The sequence below is a fragment of the Pholcus phalangioides genome, unplaced genomic scaffold (assembly GCF_987345545.1).
Source record: "Pholcus phalangioides strain wild (caught in Gottingen) unplaced genomic scaffold, Ppha-v1.0 ptg000008l_1, whole genome shotgun sequence".
Taxonomy (NCBI): Eukaryota; Metazoa; Arthropoda; class Arachnida; order Araneae; family Pholcidae; genus Pholcus; species Pholcus phalangioides.
This window is the reverse complement of record NW_028301601.1, coordinates 15,510,489-15,529,455: the sequence shown is the minus strand read 5'-3', so window position 1 is coordinate 15,529,455 and position 18,967 is coordinate 15,510,489. Positions and strand designations below refer to the sequence as shown.

The window sequence follows — 18,967 nt, the reverse complement described above, 5'->3', positions numbered from 1 at the left end:
TATTTTTCCAATGGTACATCAGTTGGTACAAAATAGAACGCCATTGAGAAATAAGATACGTAAAATCATTAGAAATGATCACTTGTCGAAAAAAAGACCCGTCTTTTCTTCCCAAAAATGTTTCCCAGAAGCATTTGCCTATAATAACGATGGAGTCGACATCGTGGATCAAATGGTGCGATTATACACGACGAAGACTGAAAGTTGTCGCTGGACCAATGCATGTATTTTCTAACATTTTGGTTGTCAGCGATAAATGCTTGGATTTTGTACAAACAAGTCGGAAGAAAAAAATCACTCGGAGAACTTACATATTGCAGTTATGTGAAGAACTCCGTGCTGAGTATTTCAACTTGAAAACTACAATTCAAAATATGATAAGATGCAAAGCACCTATTGATGGAGACAAAAAACGACAGAAATGCCAAGTGAGAAGGAACTGCACCCTCAATAAAACATTTCAATCTTGTACGCAATGCAAAAAACCAGTATTCGGCAAATGTGCATCGAGAGGTGATTTGTACAGAATGCTTTGAGTGTTAGATAAAAACAAAATATATCAACAGGCCAGTGGTTTCACCCTTTGTTTTTTGTGTTATAACTCTATTTATGTTTTAAAAATGATATACCGTGATTTGAAACATTACGGTATCCGAAAATTGCAAAAAAACTATGGGGGGGGGGTCATTTTGACCCCTTCCCGTCTTTCTATTGTTAAGTGATTTTCAAAATTTTCCTAACTGCTACATTGGGAATAAAAGCGTGTTAAGAACCCGAAATATTTCGGTGTGACCGAATTAAAGCAGGTGAAGTTTGACGAAATATTTTGGGATTGCCTCTGCAAAGGTTAAGGAATGCTTTTTTCTGGAGATGTATTCCTGCGACGAATTCAATTAACGAGGTTACAATTCTCCTGAATATACAAACGTTTCTTGGTAATTTATTTCTGAATTCTTATCAGCCGTTTTCGTCACGTTACTTTTTCCTGATTTTCCATGACAAACCCACGTAAGAATATCATTAACACTTTAAAAATTTTCCTTGACGCTCGACATTAACCATCCCATATAATACAATAAATCATTTCGAAAACCTGTAAACACGTTTCTTTAGAAAAAAAAAAGGTGATTGAATAAATTTCTCCGAGACTTCTAATTAACTTTGTGAATTTGTCCTAATTAGCTTTATTGGGTTTGATAGCTTGAACTCGGATATTGTAAACACGCATTTCTTTTTCAGAAAATGAAAAGGCTTTGTTTATAATCTCTCGTGAATGTCTAATAAAATGCCATAGTTTAAAATGTGAGGATAGGATAAAAACCCGAGAAGTGGCTGGTTTCGTTCACGTTTTGGCGATTCTTCGATCCTCATGAATTTAGAATATACGCGTCAAATTTAATGCGTTTTTAAATTTTTTATGGTATGCCGTCAAGTAATAATTTTAGGAATGTCTACGTATATCAGTATTGGTTCGGTATCGGACAACTGGAATATGTATAGTATGATAGGTAGGTACAGTATCGAATAACTGGCCACATATTGTTCCCAATTGGCAGGGGATAACTACACCGTGTTTCCTAAATTCTGTGTCCTTTTTTTGGAGTTTAGACATTTTCTCGAACTTCTAGAAAAATATTAGGAAAATCGTTCTGAAATTTCAGTCATATATACCCTATATTGACACTCATCGCCATTTCTAGTGAAAATTTAGTCACGAGGGCATTTAGGTGACCGTCAAAAAATTGAATAATGTTTTTGACCGACCCTGTATCAGAAAAAAGCTGCAAATGATTTTCAACTTTGAAAAAATTATATATCGTACCAACTTTGCTCAAAAAATACTTTTGTGCATTTTCGTGAGATCTCGAACCGTTCTTGGTCTCTTGAGGTGCCACAATGCGGGTTTCACATTACATACCCTCCCTATCCAGTTTTCACCATGTACAGAAGGCATATTCAACTCGTTGCTCGCGAGCACCACAGTGCTCCCTGAAGCACCCAGAGTGCTCAACGCTCGTATCCGATTTCGTGCTCGCAAGCACTTGATTAACGTTTCAAAGAAACACCTTGTACAAACTTCATTAAAGGACTGAAATAATCCCGATTTCATGCATTCATATATAACAAACTTTCCACGTTAGGGTGTTGTTCTTTTGATGGTGGATACGGGCAGTGCTCGCGACTAGAAAAAAACGTTGAAGATCTACAGGCTCTAATGTGCTATTTAAGCCATGACTTTTTATGTAGATTTACTACAAAATTTTTGCTTTCATTTTTCAAAGCTCACGCCCTAAAAGGCTTAAAGAATTAACATGCACTTATGATATCCATGACGATGTGCGGGATCGTGCTTTCAACAATTTACACAAATTGTGTTTGTCATCACACTTTTATTTCTTTTTTTGACGTATTTTGTCTCTCTCACCATATTTTCACCTTAATTTCCATCTTCCATATCTCTCCCCATATGAGACTCCAAAAACCAGGACCATTTGTCTTATTGCTCCCAAGAAAACCGAATAGAAAGCTCATAGTTGGTGTCTTATCAGGGCCAATTCGCTTATCGCGAATACGTATTTATACATTTTTCTGAGTAACGTAATTTATATATAATGTTTTTGCTTTTCATTAACGTACTGTGTTTATATTTATTTACATTTATGCAGTTGCACTTTAATTAAATTTTTAGAGTGATCAAAGTTCCCCTGTGGAGAAATATTCCCATGTACAGAAGTCATGAATTTCTCGCAGCTTGTGGGGTCTATGGGGCTTATAAACTCTATACGCCATTTCCCTTAAGGGAGAAATTGACTATTTACAAAAGATGTATTTTGTGTGTTTACAGGCCGGGAAAGTCTGGCCTTGACATCGTGAGTATATTCTTAGGCCTTCTTAGCCTAAGGCATTCCTCACTTCTGCGAGGGGAGATGTTGTTAAGATGTTCTCATTCAGATGTCTCATTTTCGTGAGAATAGCATGAGTGTATTCACAAAAAAATAAGTTTTCTATAAAAATTCTAATTTCCATCGTATGATTTTTGCTTATAAAAGAGTTTTCAACCATTTTTTATGAAATTAACAAAACACATGGCACTATACATGAGACATAATGTGTAGGAATTTAAAATGTGAATAGTTATTATTCAATGAGATATGAGTATATTTAGTAAATAATCATTAATTGCACATGCGCAAGAAATATAAATTTCATTTTTCATCATTTGATTGCCAGATATTTAGAACAACTTATATGAAAATTCCAGTTGAATGTCATGACATGAAAACTCAGAAGCTGTAATTTCGAAACTTGCTGAATATTACTGAATAAGGGATTCTCCAAAAATTGGAAAGCAACTATTTGCTGTTATTTCATTTCTGACTTTAGTTTGTTCATTTTGACAGCATACACGCGTGTTAAGGCGGATACACACTACTATGATGCGACGTGTAAACACGTGACGTCAGATGGTGCGGGATCATATCAGACATTATATAGTGTGCACACTGGTGTGATGCATTAAGACCGAAACACACTACGATGTCGAATTTGTGAAATCTTATTCGTGGAAATTCTGTGACGTACAAATTATGAGACGTGGAATTCCTACATCACAGAATTTCCATGAATCTGAATTCACAACGTCTCTGACATGACGTGCAACTTTATTGCGCTAGGCATTTGTGGCTTCCAAGCGTGGCCCATCTCAGCTATTCTGTCGACTATGTTCTTCAATCTGTGCTCTTCGGCCGAGAATCGAATTTGGACGCCATTTTGTACTCTAAAAAAAGGGGGAACAAAAATTTTAAACACACACGCAAAGACGAATTTTGTCCATTTCCTTGAGGGGGGGGGGAAGCTGATTTCCGTCCTTGTTTTGGTCGATTTAATGATATTTATTGGTCATTACATTGCATTACATTACATTTTATGAGGAGGCTGAGCCCCCCTTCCCCCCCCCCAATAATTAATTAATGTACAATGCAATGCACCATTTCGCCTCTTTCGCGTATGGGGTTGATATATACAGGAAGAAAAATAATTTTCATCTCCCCTCAATGTTTTCTACATGTCGGCGCCTCTGTCCAAAATGTCAGGCCCGTCATTTAGGGGGGGTCGGGGGGAGGCCGTTTCCCCCCGGCTTTTAAAATGAAAAAAAATTCCAAATGAGTTATGTCTGATGAATATAGTCTGACCCCGATATAATAACAAATTTGACAAGCATACCCCCGATGTAATGATAACAAATTTTACTATCGTACTCCGATATATTGATATAATACATGTATGAATTATCATGTATATCATATGGTATGTTTTATCGCATGGTTATTATGCATAATCGCCAGTAAAAGCTACAATTTTTTATTAGTTATTAAATTTACCGATGATGCTTGGGTACTATGCATAATCACCGGTAAAAGTGTTATAAATTTAGGGCAATTTATCAAACTCACCAAGACGATTAGTAAGTACATAATAATCAGTTATGTATAATAACTGCATATATGAAATTTACCGTAACGTATATGTTTATTTATCTCATATTCATTTACACTTTTTTAATTTTACAATTTCAAAGACTAAATAAATAATTTGTTTACTAACCTGAAACTTCATGTTTTTCTCCGATCTCGTCCCAAGCCTTCCTCCGTGCAAAATTGATCAAAACACGAACGAAGCAAAAAGAACGAGGAAAACAAATATGGCGTCTTCACATGCCATCACACGACTGACGAGAATCTGAACGATTTGATTTTTTTGTGACACGTAGTAAGGCGTGTTACGTCGGATTTCATAATCCTACACATTCCCACGTTGCGTCAGCACAGTGTGAACGTACCTACAGAAGGCTCATAGGTGGAATTTATATCGCACGCATTTCTACGTGGTTCCCCGTCACGTCAGAGTAGTGTGCACGGATTTTTGAGTGTTATGTCAAATTACATCATCACAGACTTTACCACGTCACGTCATCACAGTGTGAACGTACCTACAGAAGACTCATTGGTGGAACTTTATATCAGACGCATTAACGTGTGGTAACACGCCACGTCAGTGTAGTGTGTATCCGCCTTTATGCTAAAACACGTATCTTACATAGCATCAGACACGCGTCTCCGCTCATTCGCATTATGCTGGTGGGAGGGGAGAGGGCCTCATTCTATAAATAATCAAACAACAGAAAATAGCGTATACCAATCTGTGGAAAATCCCTTGTTATTCAGTTACTTTCAGCAAGTTTCGAAATTACAATTGTTTTCCGTGAATTTCGTAAAAAATTGGTTGAAAACCCGCCGGAATGTTACAAGCAAAAATCCTGCGATAAGAATTGGAATTTTTATGGAAAACATTCATATCTTCTTGAATATACGTGCTATTCTCTCGAAAATGCACGCAAGTATTGAACAAAGTTACTGCAATATATTTTTTTTCTTAGCGTTGCAAATCAATTGCAGCTTTTTCTGATACAGGATCGGTCAAAATTATTTTTTTTCTTACTCGATTTTTTTGTCGGGCCCCTAAATGCCCTCGTGACTAAATTTTCACTGGAAATAGGTGATTATCAATACCAGGTACATAAAAATTCAGAACGATTCACCCAATATTTTTTTAATAAATTCGAGAAAAAAAATATCGAAACTCCAAAAAGGACACAGAATTTCGGAAACGTATTGTACAATTACATTCTAGATCAGTATTCTCCACCCGCTGATCAGCGAAACATTCCGCTCAATTCATAAAGCTGCTAAATAGTTTGATTCGACATTATTTCGTTTCTGCATTGGTTTTCATTTCTGCCCATTTAGGAAAAGGTCTGAGAATTATTTTTTTTCCCATTTATTTATTTTTTGCCGTCCCGTAAATCATTTGTGATCATTTTCTCTTGTATTCCGACAATTCTTCTTCCATTTCCAGTATTTATTTTTTATCTGTCCGACGATTCTTTCTCCTAGTTTTGGCTTTGGCAGTAACACAATGTTACTACATTACAAATGTATATTAAAATTTGTAATGTATAACGCACCTCCCCCCTCTTGCCCTCATGGCATACGACCTTCACTCCTGTATAATACCAGACGGCTGACAACCATAGCGCCATCCTCATGTTTTACTCATTTTAGCGTCTCTGTGTAATATTTTCATTAAAGCACTGTAAGTTTACAATTTTGCACTGTGATTCACCACCAAAGAGGGTTTTCAAAATGTCCCGGTTTTCAGCAACGGATTCTGCGTTTCGTCTCTCGGTTTTCTCGCGAAGAATTCCGGGATTTGTCCGGGTTTCTCGTGTACCTCATCTGGACATCCTAGTCTAATCTTGAGACTGAGGTTACCAAAACAGGGTTTTACGTCCATCGCCCAAAGAATTCCTGATCGATGTGTTGCGGTATTTGTGTCGAATTTTATGTGTCACGTCAAAACGTTTTATGTGATACACAATATCAGTATAAAATTTTAAAAAAAATTTCAATTATGTCTTATAAAAACTCAATAACTTGATAAATATTTATTACATTTATGTTTTTTTATGACATTTTTTTATGTTAGTTGGTTGATGTTTGTTAATTTTTGAAATAGCATCATGGTGTTAAATAATTTAACATTCGAAGGGACTCGCTTCTCAACCTTTTTTGACTCGCGGAGCCCTTTTCAGTATATAATTTCTATGGCAGAGCCCTGTTTTACTCGAGGAGCCCTTTTATTGTACATAACTTTTATGGCAGAACCTTGTAGGCCTCTCTCATTTACTTATCTACCAAATTTACTGATTCGTTTTATTTTCCTCAAGTCGCCGCGGAGTCCCTGGGAGGTGCACACGGAGCACCGGTTGAGAACCACTGACCTAGTGTAATCATTCTGGAACGAATTATTTTAAAAGGGATTGTGTGAGGTCAATGCTAGTTCCCCGTATAAATTCAGGGAATCAACTATTTCTGTATTCCGCCGATAAATACAGGGAGAAAAAAATATCCGTAGAAACTTTAAATGTTCATATAAAAACCGGAAAAATAACCGAAATAAAATGCAGTTTGCAGGGTTAGCATCGGTAGGTCACAGGTGGCGCTGACGTACACAAGTCTAAGAAAAGACACGCAAATAACAAACAGAATGCCTCCGAATTGTTGATTACAGCAGTATGTGTTCCACGTGACCAACACCGCAGGGATAACACATTTCAGGCGAGTCACAAATCCAGCAACGGCAGAGTGTAGAAGGTACATGTACACGTTTTACAACGGTGAACTGGTTGCAGATTAGGAGCGCAAGTTGTTATAACCGTCTCATTTGCATATTTCCACCGAAGTCGCTCGTACCAGCGCCACGTATCGACTATTTTTTAGGGGTTTTTTCCCTGTCTTCGGAAAATTCCCGTGACCTAGCGATGCTAACCCTACAAAAGCTGTTTTTTATTTCGGTTATTTTTCCGGTTTTTATTCATTTTTAAACTTTCTACGGACTTTTTTTCCCCACCTTGTATAGCATCAATTATTCAATAATGAATTTTTTTTAAATATCATCCTGTTCAAAACATTTAAAAATATTAAAATATGTAAAAAGTAATTAATTCTGTACTGTGGGGTCTGAGCTAATGCAATTTAACCGCACATGGCCCACGTAAAAATTTTTTTAGTCAGGGGTTCTGAACATTTGCATTCTTTGGACTTTTTATGCTAAAAACGCGAAGGCGATGGACTCCTCCACATAATATTCAGCAAATAATAATAAAAGCACAAAAAACAATTGCTTTGGCGCTCACAGAGCTTCTGAAACCTCTCCAAGGACACCGAAGAAGTTCAAGGTCCCCTTATTAAGAATTACTGTACTGAGAAATCTTTTACGAATTTGTGTGCGTGCAGTTTTATGTGCTGATCTTGAATGGATTTAGATTCAATTCCCATTCCATTTCATCAAGCGAATTCTAAATTGAGTCGAGATCGGGATTCTGAGCGGCCTATAACTGCATTTCTGTGTCACGGTACTTTGGGCCGTATTCACCGGCATGGTTTAAACTGTAGTCGCAATTTTTGAATAAGAAATCAACATAGATTGGTTAAAAACCTGAATTTAACCAATATCCGCGTGTCGATCTCTTAACAGAAAATTGTGACTAGTTTAAACCAGTGATTCCCAACGTGGGTGTTAACGCCCCCTGGGAGCGATGGAATATTCCAGGAGGGCGGTAGAAGCTACCGGTATAGCATGGGATTCTATGGGTGAGATTGCGTTGGGGGCGCTGGGAGAAAAAATTTCTGAAGATGGGGGCGATGGGACAAAACAGGTTGGGAAACTATGGTTTAAACCATGTCGGTGAATACGGCCCTTTGTCATTCTGGTAGAATCATAAATTCTGAAGTATTTACTAGGAACCCATATCCGCGTCCTCAAGCCTAATTTTGGGGAAAAATGAACTAAATGACACATTTCCATATCACAGTGATTTTACCGCACCCGCGTTGCAGTTCCACGTCACTTGAGTGGCCATCACATATTCCCAGATCACTGGGGTGACCCACGGCAAATTCAAAGATCGCTCAAGTGACCCGCGGCACAATTTCTGAGTACTTAAGTGGCCCACAAAACATTTAAAAATCACTCAGGCAGCGCACACAAACATCGCTAAGTCAGGGAACTGCAACCTCTCAGGCAACGCGGCGAAATTGAACCTTCACACGAAGAGAGTCCTAGGATCACCAACTCATGTAATTTAGCGACATCTTAATAGAAGGGTCCAATGTCACTCCCGAGTTAAATATTGACAAAAATAGCTGAAGACTTTTATTCATTCGTAAATTAATTTTATTATAAATTTAATTTTATTGGTTATCAAAGATCAGTGTTTTCTGAAATCATTTTTTTTCACTAATTCTCGACAAGTTTTTGATTAATTTCTGTTCATATTAACTAATTCTGAATTTAAGTAAATTAATTTAATTATTTTTTATCTGAATTTAAATCACTCTAGATGATTTTGTAATTATTTATTGCGGAAATTATGAAAAATTATTTTCCTTCGCATGATATCTCGAAATCATTTCTTTCAATAATTATGCTATTATTCTTTTATTGTTCGTGAAATAATTTCTGCGAGAAATTTCGAAATCATTTCTCTCATTGATTTTTTTTCAAGTTATTTTTTTTCATTAATTCTGAAATTATTTGTTTGAAAAATTATTTCTTTCAGCATTAATGAATTTTCATCAATTCCGAAATTATTTCCTTCATTAATTCTAGAATTAATCATTTTTTAACGTCATGACAGTTTTCTGAAAATGATCGGCGGGCCACGACAAAAAGCTCGGAGGGCCGAATGTTGCCCGCTGGCCACGTGTTGAAGATCCCTGGCTTAAGTGAACCACACTCAAGTTCCGAACTGGGCTGACCGGCACCACAATTTCAGATCACTTGAGTGACCCACGGCATATTCACAGATCACTGCGGCACAGTTCCAGAGCATACAACGTCTTGGCACAAACTGTTTTAAATGGGTTTTTTTAATGATTCTTTCAAGTTAGTAACTTGGGGTATGTGCAAAAAGGGTACCTAACTCAAATGGCCCTAGTATAGGTACCGACCCAAATCAATTAATCTTTTCTTTTCATTTTTAAGGATATTTTGATATACAATGAACAGAAACCAATAAAAAAGAAAGTAAGTCAGTTTTGGCTGAGGTTTGAAAAAGCGTGTCCGGAAAATTCACCGACAACAGTTCGATACGAGACAGTTAGCAAGGGAGTGAGCGATTTTGAGTTACTGAGTCTATAAGCGAGTAAGTCAGTCCATGAGTGAGTGAATGACCCACCGAGTATGTGAGTGAGTTACTGAGTCAATAAGCGAGTAAGAGTCAGTCCGTAAGTGAGCGAGCTACAGAGTCCGTGAGTGAGTGACCCAGTGAGTAAGTGATTGAGCGAGTGACCCAGTCACTCACGGACTCAGTAGCTCGCTCGCTCACTCACTCACTCGCACACTGAACTTTGACGCAGCAACTCAATCGCTCACTCCTTCGCTAACTGATTCACATTGAACTGTTGTCGGTGAATTTTCCGGCGGTGAATTGTTGGGGGTGAATTTTCCGTAAACCTTCAAAAAAAGGGATACATGACCCGTGGCACGTTCACAAATAGTTTGAGTGGCCCACGTCACAGTTCCTAATCACGAAAGTGGCACGTGGCAAATTTTTAGGTCAACGAGTGTCTGAAAATATGCTGTGGTTTGGTAGAATTACTTTCCGGAGAAAATGTTTTATATAAATTTCAACAGTCACCGGACACCCTTCATTTTTTTTTTTTACATGATTTAGAATTCCAATACCATTTATCATTTTTCCTCTCTAGTTTCTCTCTTAAATTTTGCCCTCGATTGAAATGAATAGAACTGGGATTTTTCACAAAAAAAAAAGATCTGGAAATGAAATATCCGATTTTTTATTTTTATTTGCATTTTTTTCATTTCATTCCTACTCCTTCAAGAAATCGATAGATACTGTATTTCGAATTTAGGGGAAGAAGAAAATGCGTTCAATTTTCTTGTCGAGATCAAAATTTTGTCACTTGCGAGATATTTTCCATGCAATATTTTTGAATCGCGATATATTGCAGGTGAAGACTCCCGTGGATTTTCTTTTCCCCCCATCGTTGCCATTTTCTTGATCTAGGTTTGGATGACAGTACCAACTGAAAACGTGATTCAAATCAGTGGTTCTCAACCTTTCTTTAGTCCGTGGTCCCCCTTTGGACCATTTTTTTTTTCTCGTAGCCCCCCCCCCCCGTGTCTTATCCGGCCCTCCCACCCTCATTCAAGCGTGAGACCCTTTATACTTATCGAATTGAATTTAATCAAAACTAAATTTATAACGAACAGAAAATCGGTCTCTGGAACACACGTATCCAGAAGGCGGGAGGTCATCCCTCCCAAGAGCCGAATTACATGGGGAAAATTGATCTGTGCGCAATTTTTACAGTAAACGATCCAACGGACCTACACCGTAAATCGCGACCCTCCCGATATATATATCACCCTGGGCCTGTTCAGTGAGCTTCCTGGTTGTAGAGGTTTTATGGATGTTATTCTCAACATCATGGATCCTCAAGTAAACTGATGTTTTTGGGGAGGGGCATACTTAGCTGGAAGTAACAGCTTACATATTTGTGTACTTGCATTTGAGAAAACCATAGTACTATATCTCTCACATCCTGTATGCTCTCTTTAAGATATGAGGCCGTGGGTCATGCACACAGGGATCCATGGGTTTAGAGGGTTCTTATATATATAGACATCTATATGCTGGATTCCTAAATTAGTCGCATTTCCCCCCACCCCACCATATTTCACTGGAAAGCTTTATTTCTTTATCTGTGATTTCTTCACAGCTCTGCATGGCCCCCTTCACCATTTGTCATGACCCCCCCCCCTTCAGCTTATTTCCACCCGTGGCCTCTTTGAATACCCGAAGGGGGCCATATGACCCCAGGTTGAAAACCACTGATTTAAATGACGCTAAGAAAATACGAACACTGTTAGATTTGCCGAGCAAAATGCACCGGCTGCCAAAAGTTGAGCACTTGGCGGCTTACGTAACATAACGATACTACTTTAATTTTGCCCCTCTTGATTGTACAGCAAGCGTAAAACAGGAGTTCTTAACCTATGGGTCGCATGGACTTCCGAGATGGGTTGTTCAAATTCCATTCACAGTCTACTTTTGAGCTATATAGGTCTCAACCCAGACTTGATTTTTGATTTGCATGGGCTTCTGAGATGAATCGTACAAATCCACTTCAGCCATGATTCTTGAACTATGGGCCACGACGCCCAAAATTGATTCGCACAGTGTGTATATCAAGGGGTTCGTAACCTTCGGGTGCAACTTAAATTTGGGTCTCAGAGTCTTCGGAGATGAATCGTATAAATCCATTACTATTCAAGGGCTATTGGGCTATGCATCCCAAACAAAACATTATTCGCAAGGGCTTCCGAGAAAGGTCGTACGAATCAACTTATAGCCAAGGGTTTTCGAGCTATTGGTAACGACTCAAACATGTTTCGTGGAGCTCCCGAGATGGGTTGCACAAATCCATTTACAGCCAGGGATTCTTCAGCTATGGGACATAACCTAAACTCTATTCGCAGGGGCTTTCGAAGAGGGTCGTACGAATCCAATCAAGCAAAGGATTTATGAGCCATCGGTGCCGACCCAAATTTCATAATTTTTCATAAATTTCAATAATTTTGAAAGCAAACAGTTAATAGGTCGCGAAGCTGATCCTGTTGATCTTGGGTCGCGACTGAAAAGGTTTAGAACCCTGGGTGCAGACGTACTTCTGTAATTATTTATCGCCAAGGAATCACTCTTTTTTTTCCGGTTCCGTGGAATAGTTCTTCAATGTATTTCTCTCCCAGTTAGCGGACACTCTCGATAGCGGACAATAAAATCAGGTAACCTCTAATTTTTTTCAAACTCAAATTTATTAATTTTTGGTCACAAACAAAGCAGTCATCATATCACGCCACAATAAATATCCTAAATCGTCAATTAATTACTTAATTAATTGAGCATAACTATGGCCGGATGGCGAACTCAAATGGTAGTGTTTTGTTTGTTGATACGTGTGAAGAAAGCCAACATTACAAGACCGATAATGTTACAAATACAACGCCACAACAGGCAAATTAAAATAAAAGGAGAATTTTTCAACCATTTGCGTTTTGCAGACGACATTGTTGTTATCAGCAGTAATCGAGACGAACTAGAGGAAATGATACAAGAATTGGCGAAGGCAAGTGTTCCGGTGGGCTTGAAAATGAATCTGCAAGACTAAAGTTATGTTCAACTCCTTTGCTTTGAAGAAGACGATCCTACTCAACAACACGGAAATCGAAGAACTAGAAAGCTATGTATACCTGGGGCAAAATATTACCAAGGACAACGAATCATTAGTGAAATAAACCGAAGAATCAGGATCGGATAAGTACTTTTGGCAAAAACTGTGTAATTCTGAAGAGTCATATGCCATTGTGCCTGAAAATAAAAGTGTTCTACAGACAACGCAAAGGAGCATGGAAAGATGCATGTTAGGCATCACAAGAAGAGAGAGAAAACGCATCACTCGGATAAAAAGCCACGCAAAGGTATATGATATCATGGAAAGAATTAAACACTTAAAATGGAAATAGGCTGGACATATTTCAAGAAGACAGAACAACACATGGACCACAAATATTCCGGGTTGGTGCCCTCCGTGGTGTTAAACGTCCGAGAAGGCGTTAAAAATGTCCCCCACACAAGATGGATCGAGAAGATCAGAAAAGTGGCTGAAGCATCAGACAGAGTAAAATGGAGAAATTTAGAGAAGACCGTCATCCAGCAGTGGATTAAAAATGATTGATGATCATGTGCAACATTTTAACAATAAGTATGATTACTACATAACAGGATGTTCTATTATTCGATCGGATACATGCAAGCCTCGAGACATGGGTATAATTTCGGTCCCATGAAATTCGTAATAATAGGAAATTCCCGTGAAATACAACCAGAATAACACATGTGAAGTTAAAAATTCATACATCACAGAAATTTGGGAAAAAATCAACAGTTGCTTCTTTATTCAAGATAATTGAGGAGCTTATCAGGGCTGTTTTTAGCTTTAGTCTTTAGTTTTAGCTTTTAGTTCTTGTGTAGTGTCAGTATGTTTTTTATTTGTTTATTTTTATCATTACGTTCTTTTAGACATTCATAATTTTATTTGACATGAGCTATTAGCTGATCGGTTTCACCGTCCATTGCACGGTTCCGTTCGCAATAGATAGATAGATAGAACCGCTCACAACCCCGGACTGATGCAAAGCACCTTACTTCCGTTCCCTCAAAAGAGGCAAAGTTGTGTCGGAAAAGTTAGCAAAGATTTATAGTAGTGGCTCCCCTTGCCCCGTGCCCGCAAGTTTCGAATTACTCGCGTCGTTCTCCCCAGGAAGACAGCCATCAACCAATGCAACATACAAGCCATCTGACAAAAATGGGGGACTGAATCCAATGACTAGGGAGAAAAATTGCACGTGCGCCCAGTGGCACATAAGGGCCGGAGACCACAGCCTGGGATTCCGAAAGAAATGTGGAAAAGACTTGTGGGCAAGAAAGAAGAGGAAGAAGCTGGCAAGTTGAAGTGGGAGAGCTTTGAGAATGATCAAAATACACAATACACAATGTATACAAATTACATATATACAGCGCCTCGACTGTGACGGGAAACGAAGAAACAAAGCCTCCGTCCACAGTGCTGAGCAGTTTTCCCTGTCCAATTGCAGAATATGCAATATACATACACACACAGAATTCACACAGAGCCTGCACTGCAACGGGAATAATCAAACAGAGCCTCCGTTGACAGTGCTGGGCATTCACATTTGAATTACATGCATATATTATTTACTTTACAAAAATTTCCCTTTTTTATACTATTGGGAATGCACAAAAACATTACTCTATGAAGGTAGTATTGGGCACAAATATCACCATGAGCTCATACATATATATTCAAGGTTACAAAATTACTATCATACTATAAAAGTGCGGCGGGAACAATCAAACACAGCCCCCGTTCACAGTGCTGGGTGGCAGCGATCACATTTGAATTACCCACACATATTTACATAATATATTTATATAATATACGCTAATTACATAATATAAATTTCCCTTTTTATAATAATTGTTGATACATATAAACATTACTAGGTACGTCACATATTCACAACAAATGCCATAATGAGCTCATACAATATTCAAGGTTACTAAACCACCATCATACTATGAAATTGTATATACAAAAACATTCATAAATTATACAGGGTGTATTACTCAAATGTTATGGTTTAGGAGCCCAAATGCGCCCCTCTATGTGGAACCCGCATCCGTTTCAGATTCCACTTCCGAATCACTAGTGGATTGTTCACTACTTCCAGTTATTATCAAAATAGTTTCTTTATAATTTATCAGATAGCCCAAGACTTGTTGTAGTTTCCTCGTTGCAGATCTTTGTAAAATAATTTTCCGTTTCCACAAGATCTCTCGTCCGTTCGGTGGCGCCTGTAAATGGTATCCCTTTGTGTACTCACACTGTGTCACATAGTGTATCACGCTTCCCGGAAGGCCGCATCTACACGTACTGGTCCGGCTGATTCCGAACCTCCGCATGTATTCACCGAATGGACCGTGTTCTGTGAGGAACATTACTATTTCTCGCGGCATGACTTCTTTCATTTTACCCACTTTTGGTATTACGTCGAAGACTTTTCTTCCAGTTGTGCATATTTGCCAATGGTGTTGCCATTTCTCTGACGCTTCTTGCAAGAGCAGATTTTTAATGTAGGATGCCGGTAATTTCATTAGGTGGTTTTCATGCTGATGTTTTGTAGCCTCTTTTGCGAATTTATCCGCCATTTCATTCCCCTCAATGCCTACATGAGCTTTCACCCATCGTATTGTAATCTTCCTTTGGTCCATTAGTGTTTTTCTAATGTCATGCACTAGGCTGTAAGGGGATTCTACGTCTCGTATTGCCTGTATACATGACATGCTGTCTGTCTTTATAGTTGATTTTTCTGCACAATTTTTTGCATAACTGACCGCCATCCAGATTGCGTATAACTCTGCTTGAAATACAGTGTTGCTATTTAGCAATCGGCAGTTCCATTTGTCTGTTACTTCACCCATGTATATACTGATGTAGGCGGCCCCTACGCCATCCACGGTCTTTGAACCGTCTGTGAAAATAATTCGATTTGTTGATTCTTCTACATCAGTGGTCAAGACCTGTGTTGGCAAAATATCTTTCACCGGGTGATACGTCCATGGTGGATGTTTATGCTCTACATCTGTAGGAAGATATGTTACATTGTTTATATTAATCTCGCGCTTTAGCCTTAAATTTGCTTTCTGTACTTCGTTTTCCAAAAGTATATGTAGAGGAGGATTGTTAGTTAATACTTGTAACGCACTGTTTGGTGTTGTGGAATAGGCTCCAGTGATGAATAGCAGGAATTTCCTTTGAAGAGAGTCTACTTTTGTTCTTAGTTGTTGTTTGGGATCACCGAACCATGCGATAACACCATATGCTATAATGCGGATGGCGACAACTTTATAAAGCGTGTTTCTAATTTTCGTATTAATGCCCCATGCAGGACCAGCCATTCTTTTAAAATTTTGTAAACATTTCTGTGTTTTCGTGATCAGATAATTCACATGTTTGAACCATGTCAGGTTTCTATCAAACATTATTCCTAAATATCTGATGTTCATATTGTGTCTTATTGGATTGTTTCGCAGTCTAATGGTTGGTCTTCCCTTTTTGTGAGAAATCCATAAGTAATTGGATTTGGAGAATTCGATTTCTAATTTATTTTTTGTGAGCCATGTATCCAACAATACCATTGCTGTTTTTGCGTGCTCGGTGACCTTGCGGATTGTTGAATCACCAATTACCATAGCAATATCATCCGCATACACTTGAATCTTTATATTTTCTGGCCAGTTTTTCGTAAGTAAATCATTTATGACAAGGTTCCACAGCATAGGCCCACTACAGGAACCTTGAGGGCACCCTTTTGTTTGAATTATAGTGGCCTCACCTTCATCCGTAAAAAGGGATATCTGTCTTTCTCTGATTGCATCAATCATTGTTCTTCTCACATTGTCCGGCATTGAGATGTTGAGAAGTTGCCTTACTATTGTTTTATGTGAAATGTTATTGAAAGCTCCCTTAATATCTATTGATATTAGGGCAACATCTTGTTTTTGGCTCTTAAATGTTTGTATGCTGTCATGAATCTTTGATAGTGCTGTCTCCGTCGAGAACCCTTTTCTGAATCCATGTTGTTTATCGCTGATCCACTTCGTTTTCTCGATGTAATAGTTGATTCTTTGTGTCAGCAACTTTTCGAGAATTTTGCCCACTGTGTTTAGAAGAATTATTGGACGGTATGAACTGATATTTTTCGGATCTTTTCCTGGTTTTAGAAAAAGTATCAGTTGCCCTTTCTTGAATGCTGTAGGGAAAATATTGAAGCTGAGGCATTTATTGAAGAGAGTCGGGAAAAAGAACTTGTGGAAAGCATGTATACTTTTAATCAATGCATTTGTTATTCCATCAGGACGGGGAGCTTTTTTCACATTTAGTTTATCAATTATTCTATTAATTTCTTGAATTGAGAAAGGTGGATCGTTTCTGGTATCAGTATTCTGCTTATTTCTTGACTGCATTACAGTATTTTCATTTTCCCCATTATTTTTGGGGAAAATTTCTTCTAAAATGTTTTGGGCAGCTTGCAAAGATGTTGTTGGATGATCAGGATTTACGAGGAATGTTTGGGGAAGAAATGAGCTTGTATTTGTGACGGTCTTGTATGCTTTCCCAAAAGGCTCCGTCGCCTTTTCACAAAATCTCATCCAGCCTTCTTTTTTTGCCCTGTTGATTTTCTTTTTGTATAATGCAATTTCTTTTCGATATAATTGTTTTAGCCTTATTTGAGTGTCTTTATCATTTTCTCTTTCACACCTCCTCTTTAGTGCTCGCAGACGTTTCCTTTCTAACGTTAGTTCATCATTCCACCATGCGAGGTTTTGAATTGGTGAAGGTTTCACTTTTGGAAATGTCTGCTCACACATGTTAGTAATATATGTCATTAGTTCCTGGCATATTTGTTGGAGGGTTTTGTTGTCTTGACATTTCCTCAAATTGTATTGTATTGTTTCAATTACGCTTTTTGTTTTCAAGATGAAAACCTTTAGCTTCCTCGCTGTTATTTTATATCGTCTCTGTGGCTTTTGGCAAATAGTCACATTCGTTTGTATATAAATGTATTTATGTCCGCTGAGAGTCACTTTCTCATCCACTTTCCAAGATGTATTCAGTAGTGTTGCATGCGAGTTCGTAATAGTCACATCCGGCCATCCTTTCCCATAATCCGTCTCGAAGGTGGGAGGAGAATTACTATGGTTGAGAAAATATAAATTGTTCCTATTAGAAAAATCAATGAGCTTATTTCCTCTAGTATCTGTTCTATGGTCTCCCCAGAGCGGGTGATGACTATTGAGGTCGCCGCACAACAATAAGTTCGCTTGTGTGGACAGTTTCAATAGTTGGTCCATTTCTTTAAGAACATTCTCAACACAATCTTTTGGTGAAGAGTACGCACTAGCTAATATTAGATCATGTTGAGGCTGTGAGATTCTAATCGATGTGATGTTGTTGCTCGTATGATATGTCATAGGGTGAATGTCTGGATTGAGCACCAGGATTGCCGCTTTCCCATTTCTGGACATCCATCTTTTCCATCTTTTCGGAAATCCGCGCAGTGGCTTCCCTGATATTCCTGGCTCCTGCAAGGCAATTATGTCAATCTTATCCTTGATTGCTGTATCTACAAGCAAGTTTATTGCCGCTCTAGTTCGATCTACATTTATTTGTAGTATTTTGAGATTGCCCATTGGAGATGGTGTCGTTGAAGAGCATTGAATTTGCTCTTGTCGACATAATCTTGGGTGTTTTTCCCGTCCGCTATTTTGACCTGTTATCCGGGAGTTGGCTATTGCGTCCTTGATGCTATCTTGAGGCATTGTATATCAAAAATGTAATATAAAAATAGTTATATATAATAAGCTACCTGACTTATATGTGTAGGAAAACGATGTGTTATCTTGTTATCAATTTTTCAAGTGTAACTTCAACTTGAAATTGCTCGCGACTGCCGAACTTATCACCTTTGCAGCCGACGAGTCTGTACATATCAAAGTGATTTGACCTCTATGTTCATCTATTCTAGCAGTAGCAATGAGCTCCTGTAGATTGCTGTATTTTAACTGTTCTTCTAAGTCATTCATAACTTGCTTGATGTCCTTTTGGTCAATAGCGTTTAATGTCAGTTTAGATTCATTGATATCGGCATACTTATGCACGGTATTACAAGCTCTTGA

At 38.2% G+C, this 18,967-nt stretch overlaps 1 protein-coding gene across 1 annotated transcript; it reads right to left on the bottom strand.

Moving 5' to 3' along the window:
- Window positions 1-3,633: 3,633 nt before the first annotated feature.
- LOC149083897 (uncharacterized) lies at window positions 3,634-18,610 on the bottom strand. Its single transcript, XM_089235227.1, has 2 exons — window positions 17,550-18,610; window positions 3,634-3,778 (listed from the first exon to the last, which is right to left on the bottom strand). Exons 1-2 carry the CDS (start codon window positions 18,608-18,610, stop codon window positions 3,634-3,636), a joined length of 1,206 nt encoding a protein of 401 aa, XP_089091353.1.
- Between the last annotated feature and the right edge of the window lie 357 nt (window positions 18,611-18,967).

Bases quoted from the DNA above. Each gene is read 5' to 3' on its own strand.
- LOC149083897 (XM_089235227.1), bottom strand. From the start codon at position 18,610: ATGCCTCAAGATAGCATCAAGGACGCAATAGCCAACTCCCGGATAACA. The intron at 3,779-17,549 runs GTGTGAAAGAGA...CCCTTTTTTTAG, and splicing joins CTGCGAGCACTAAAGAGGAG to AGTACAAAATGGCGTCCAAA.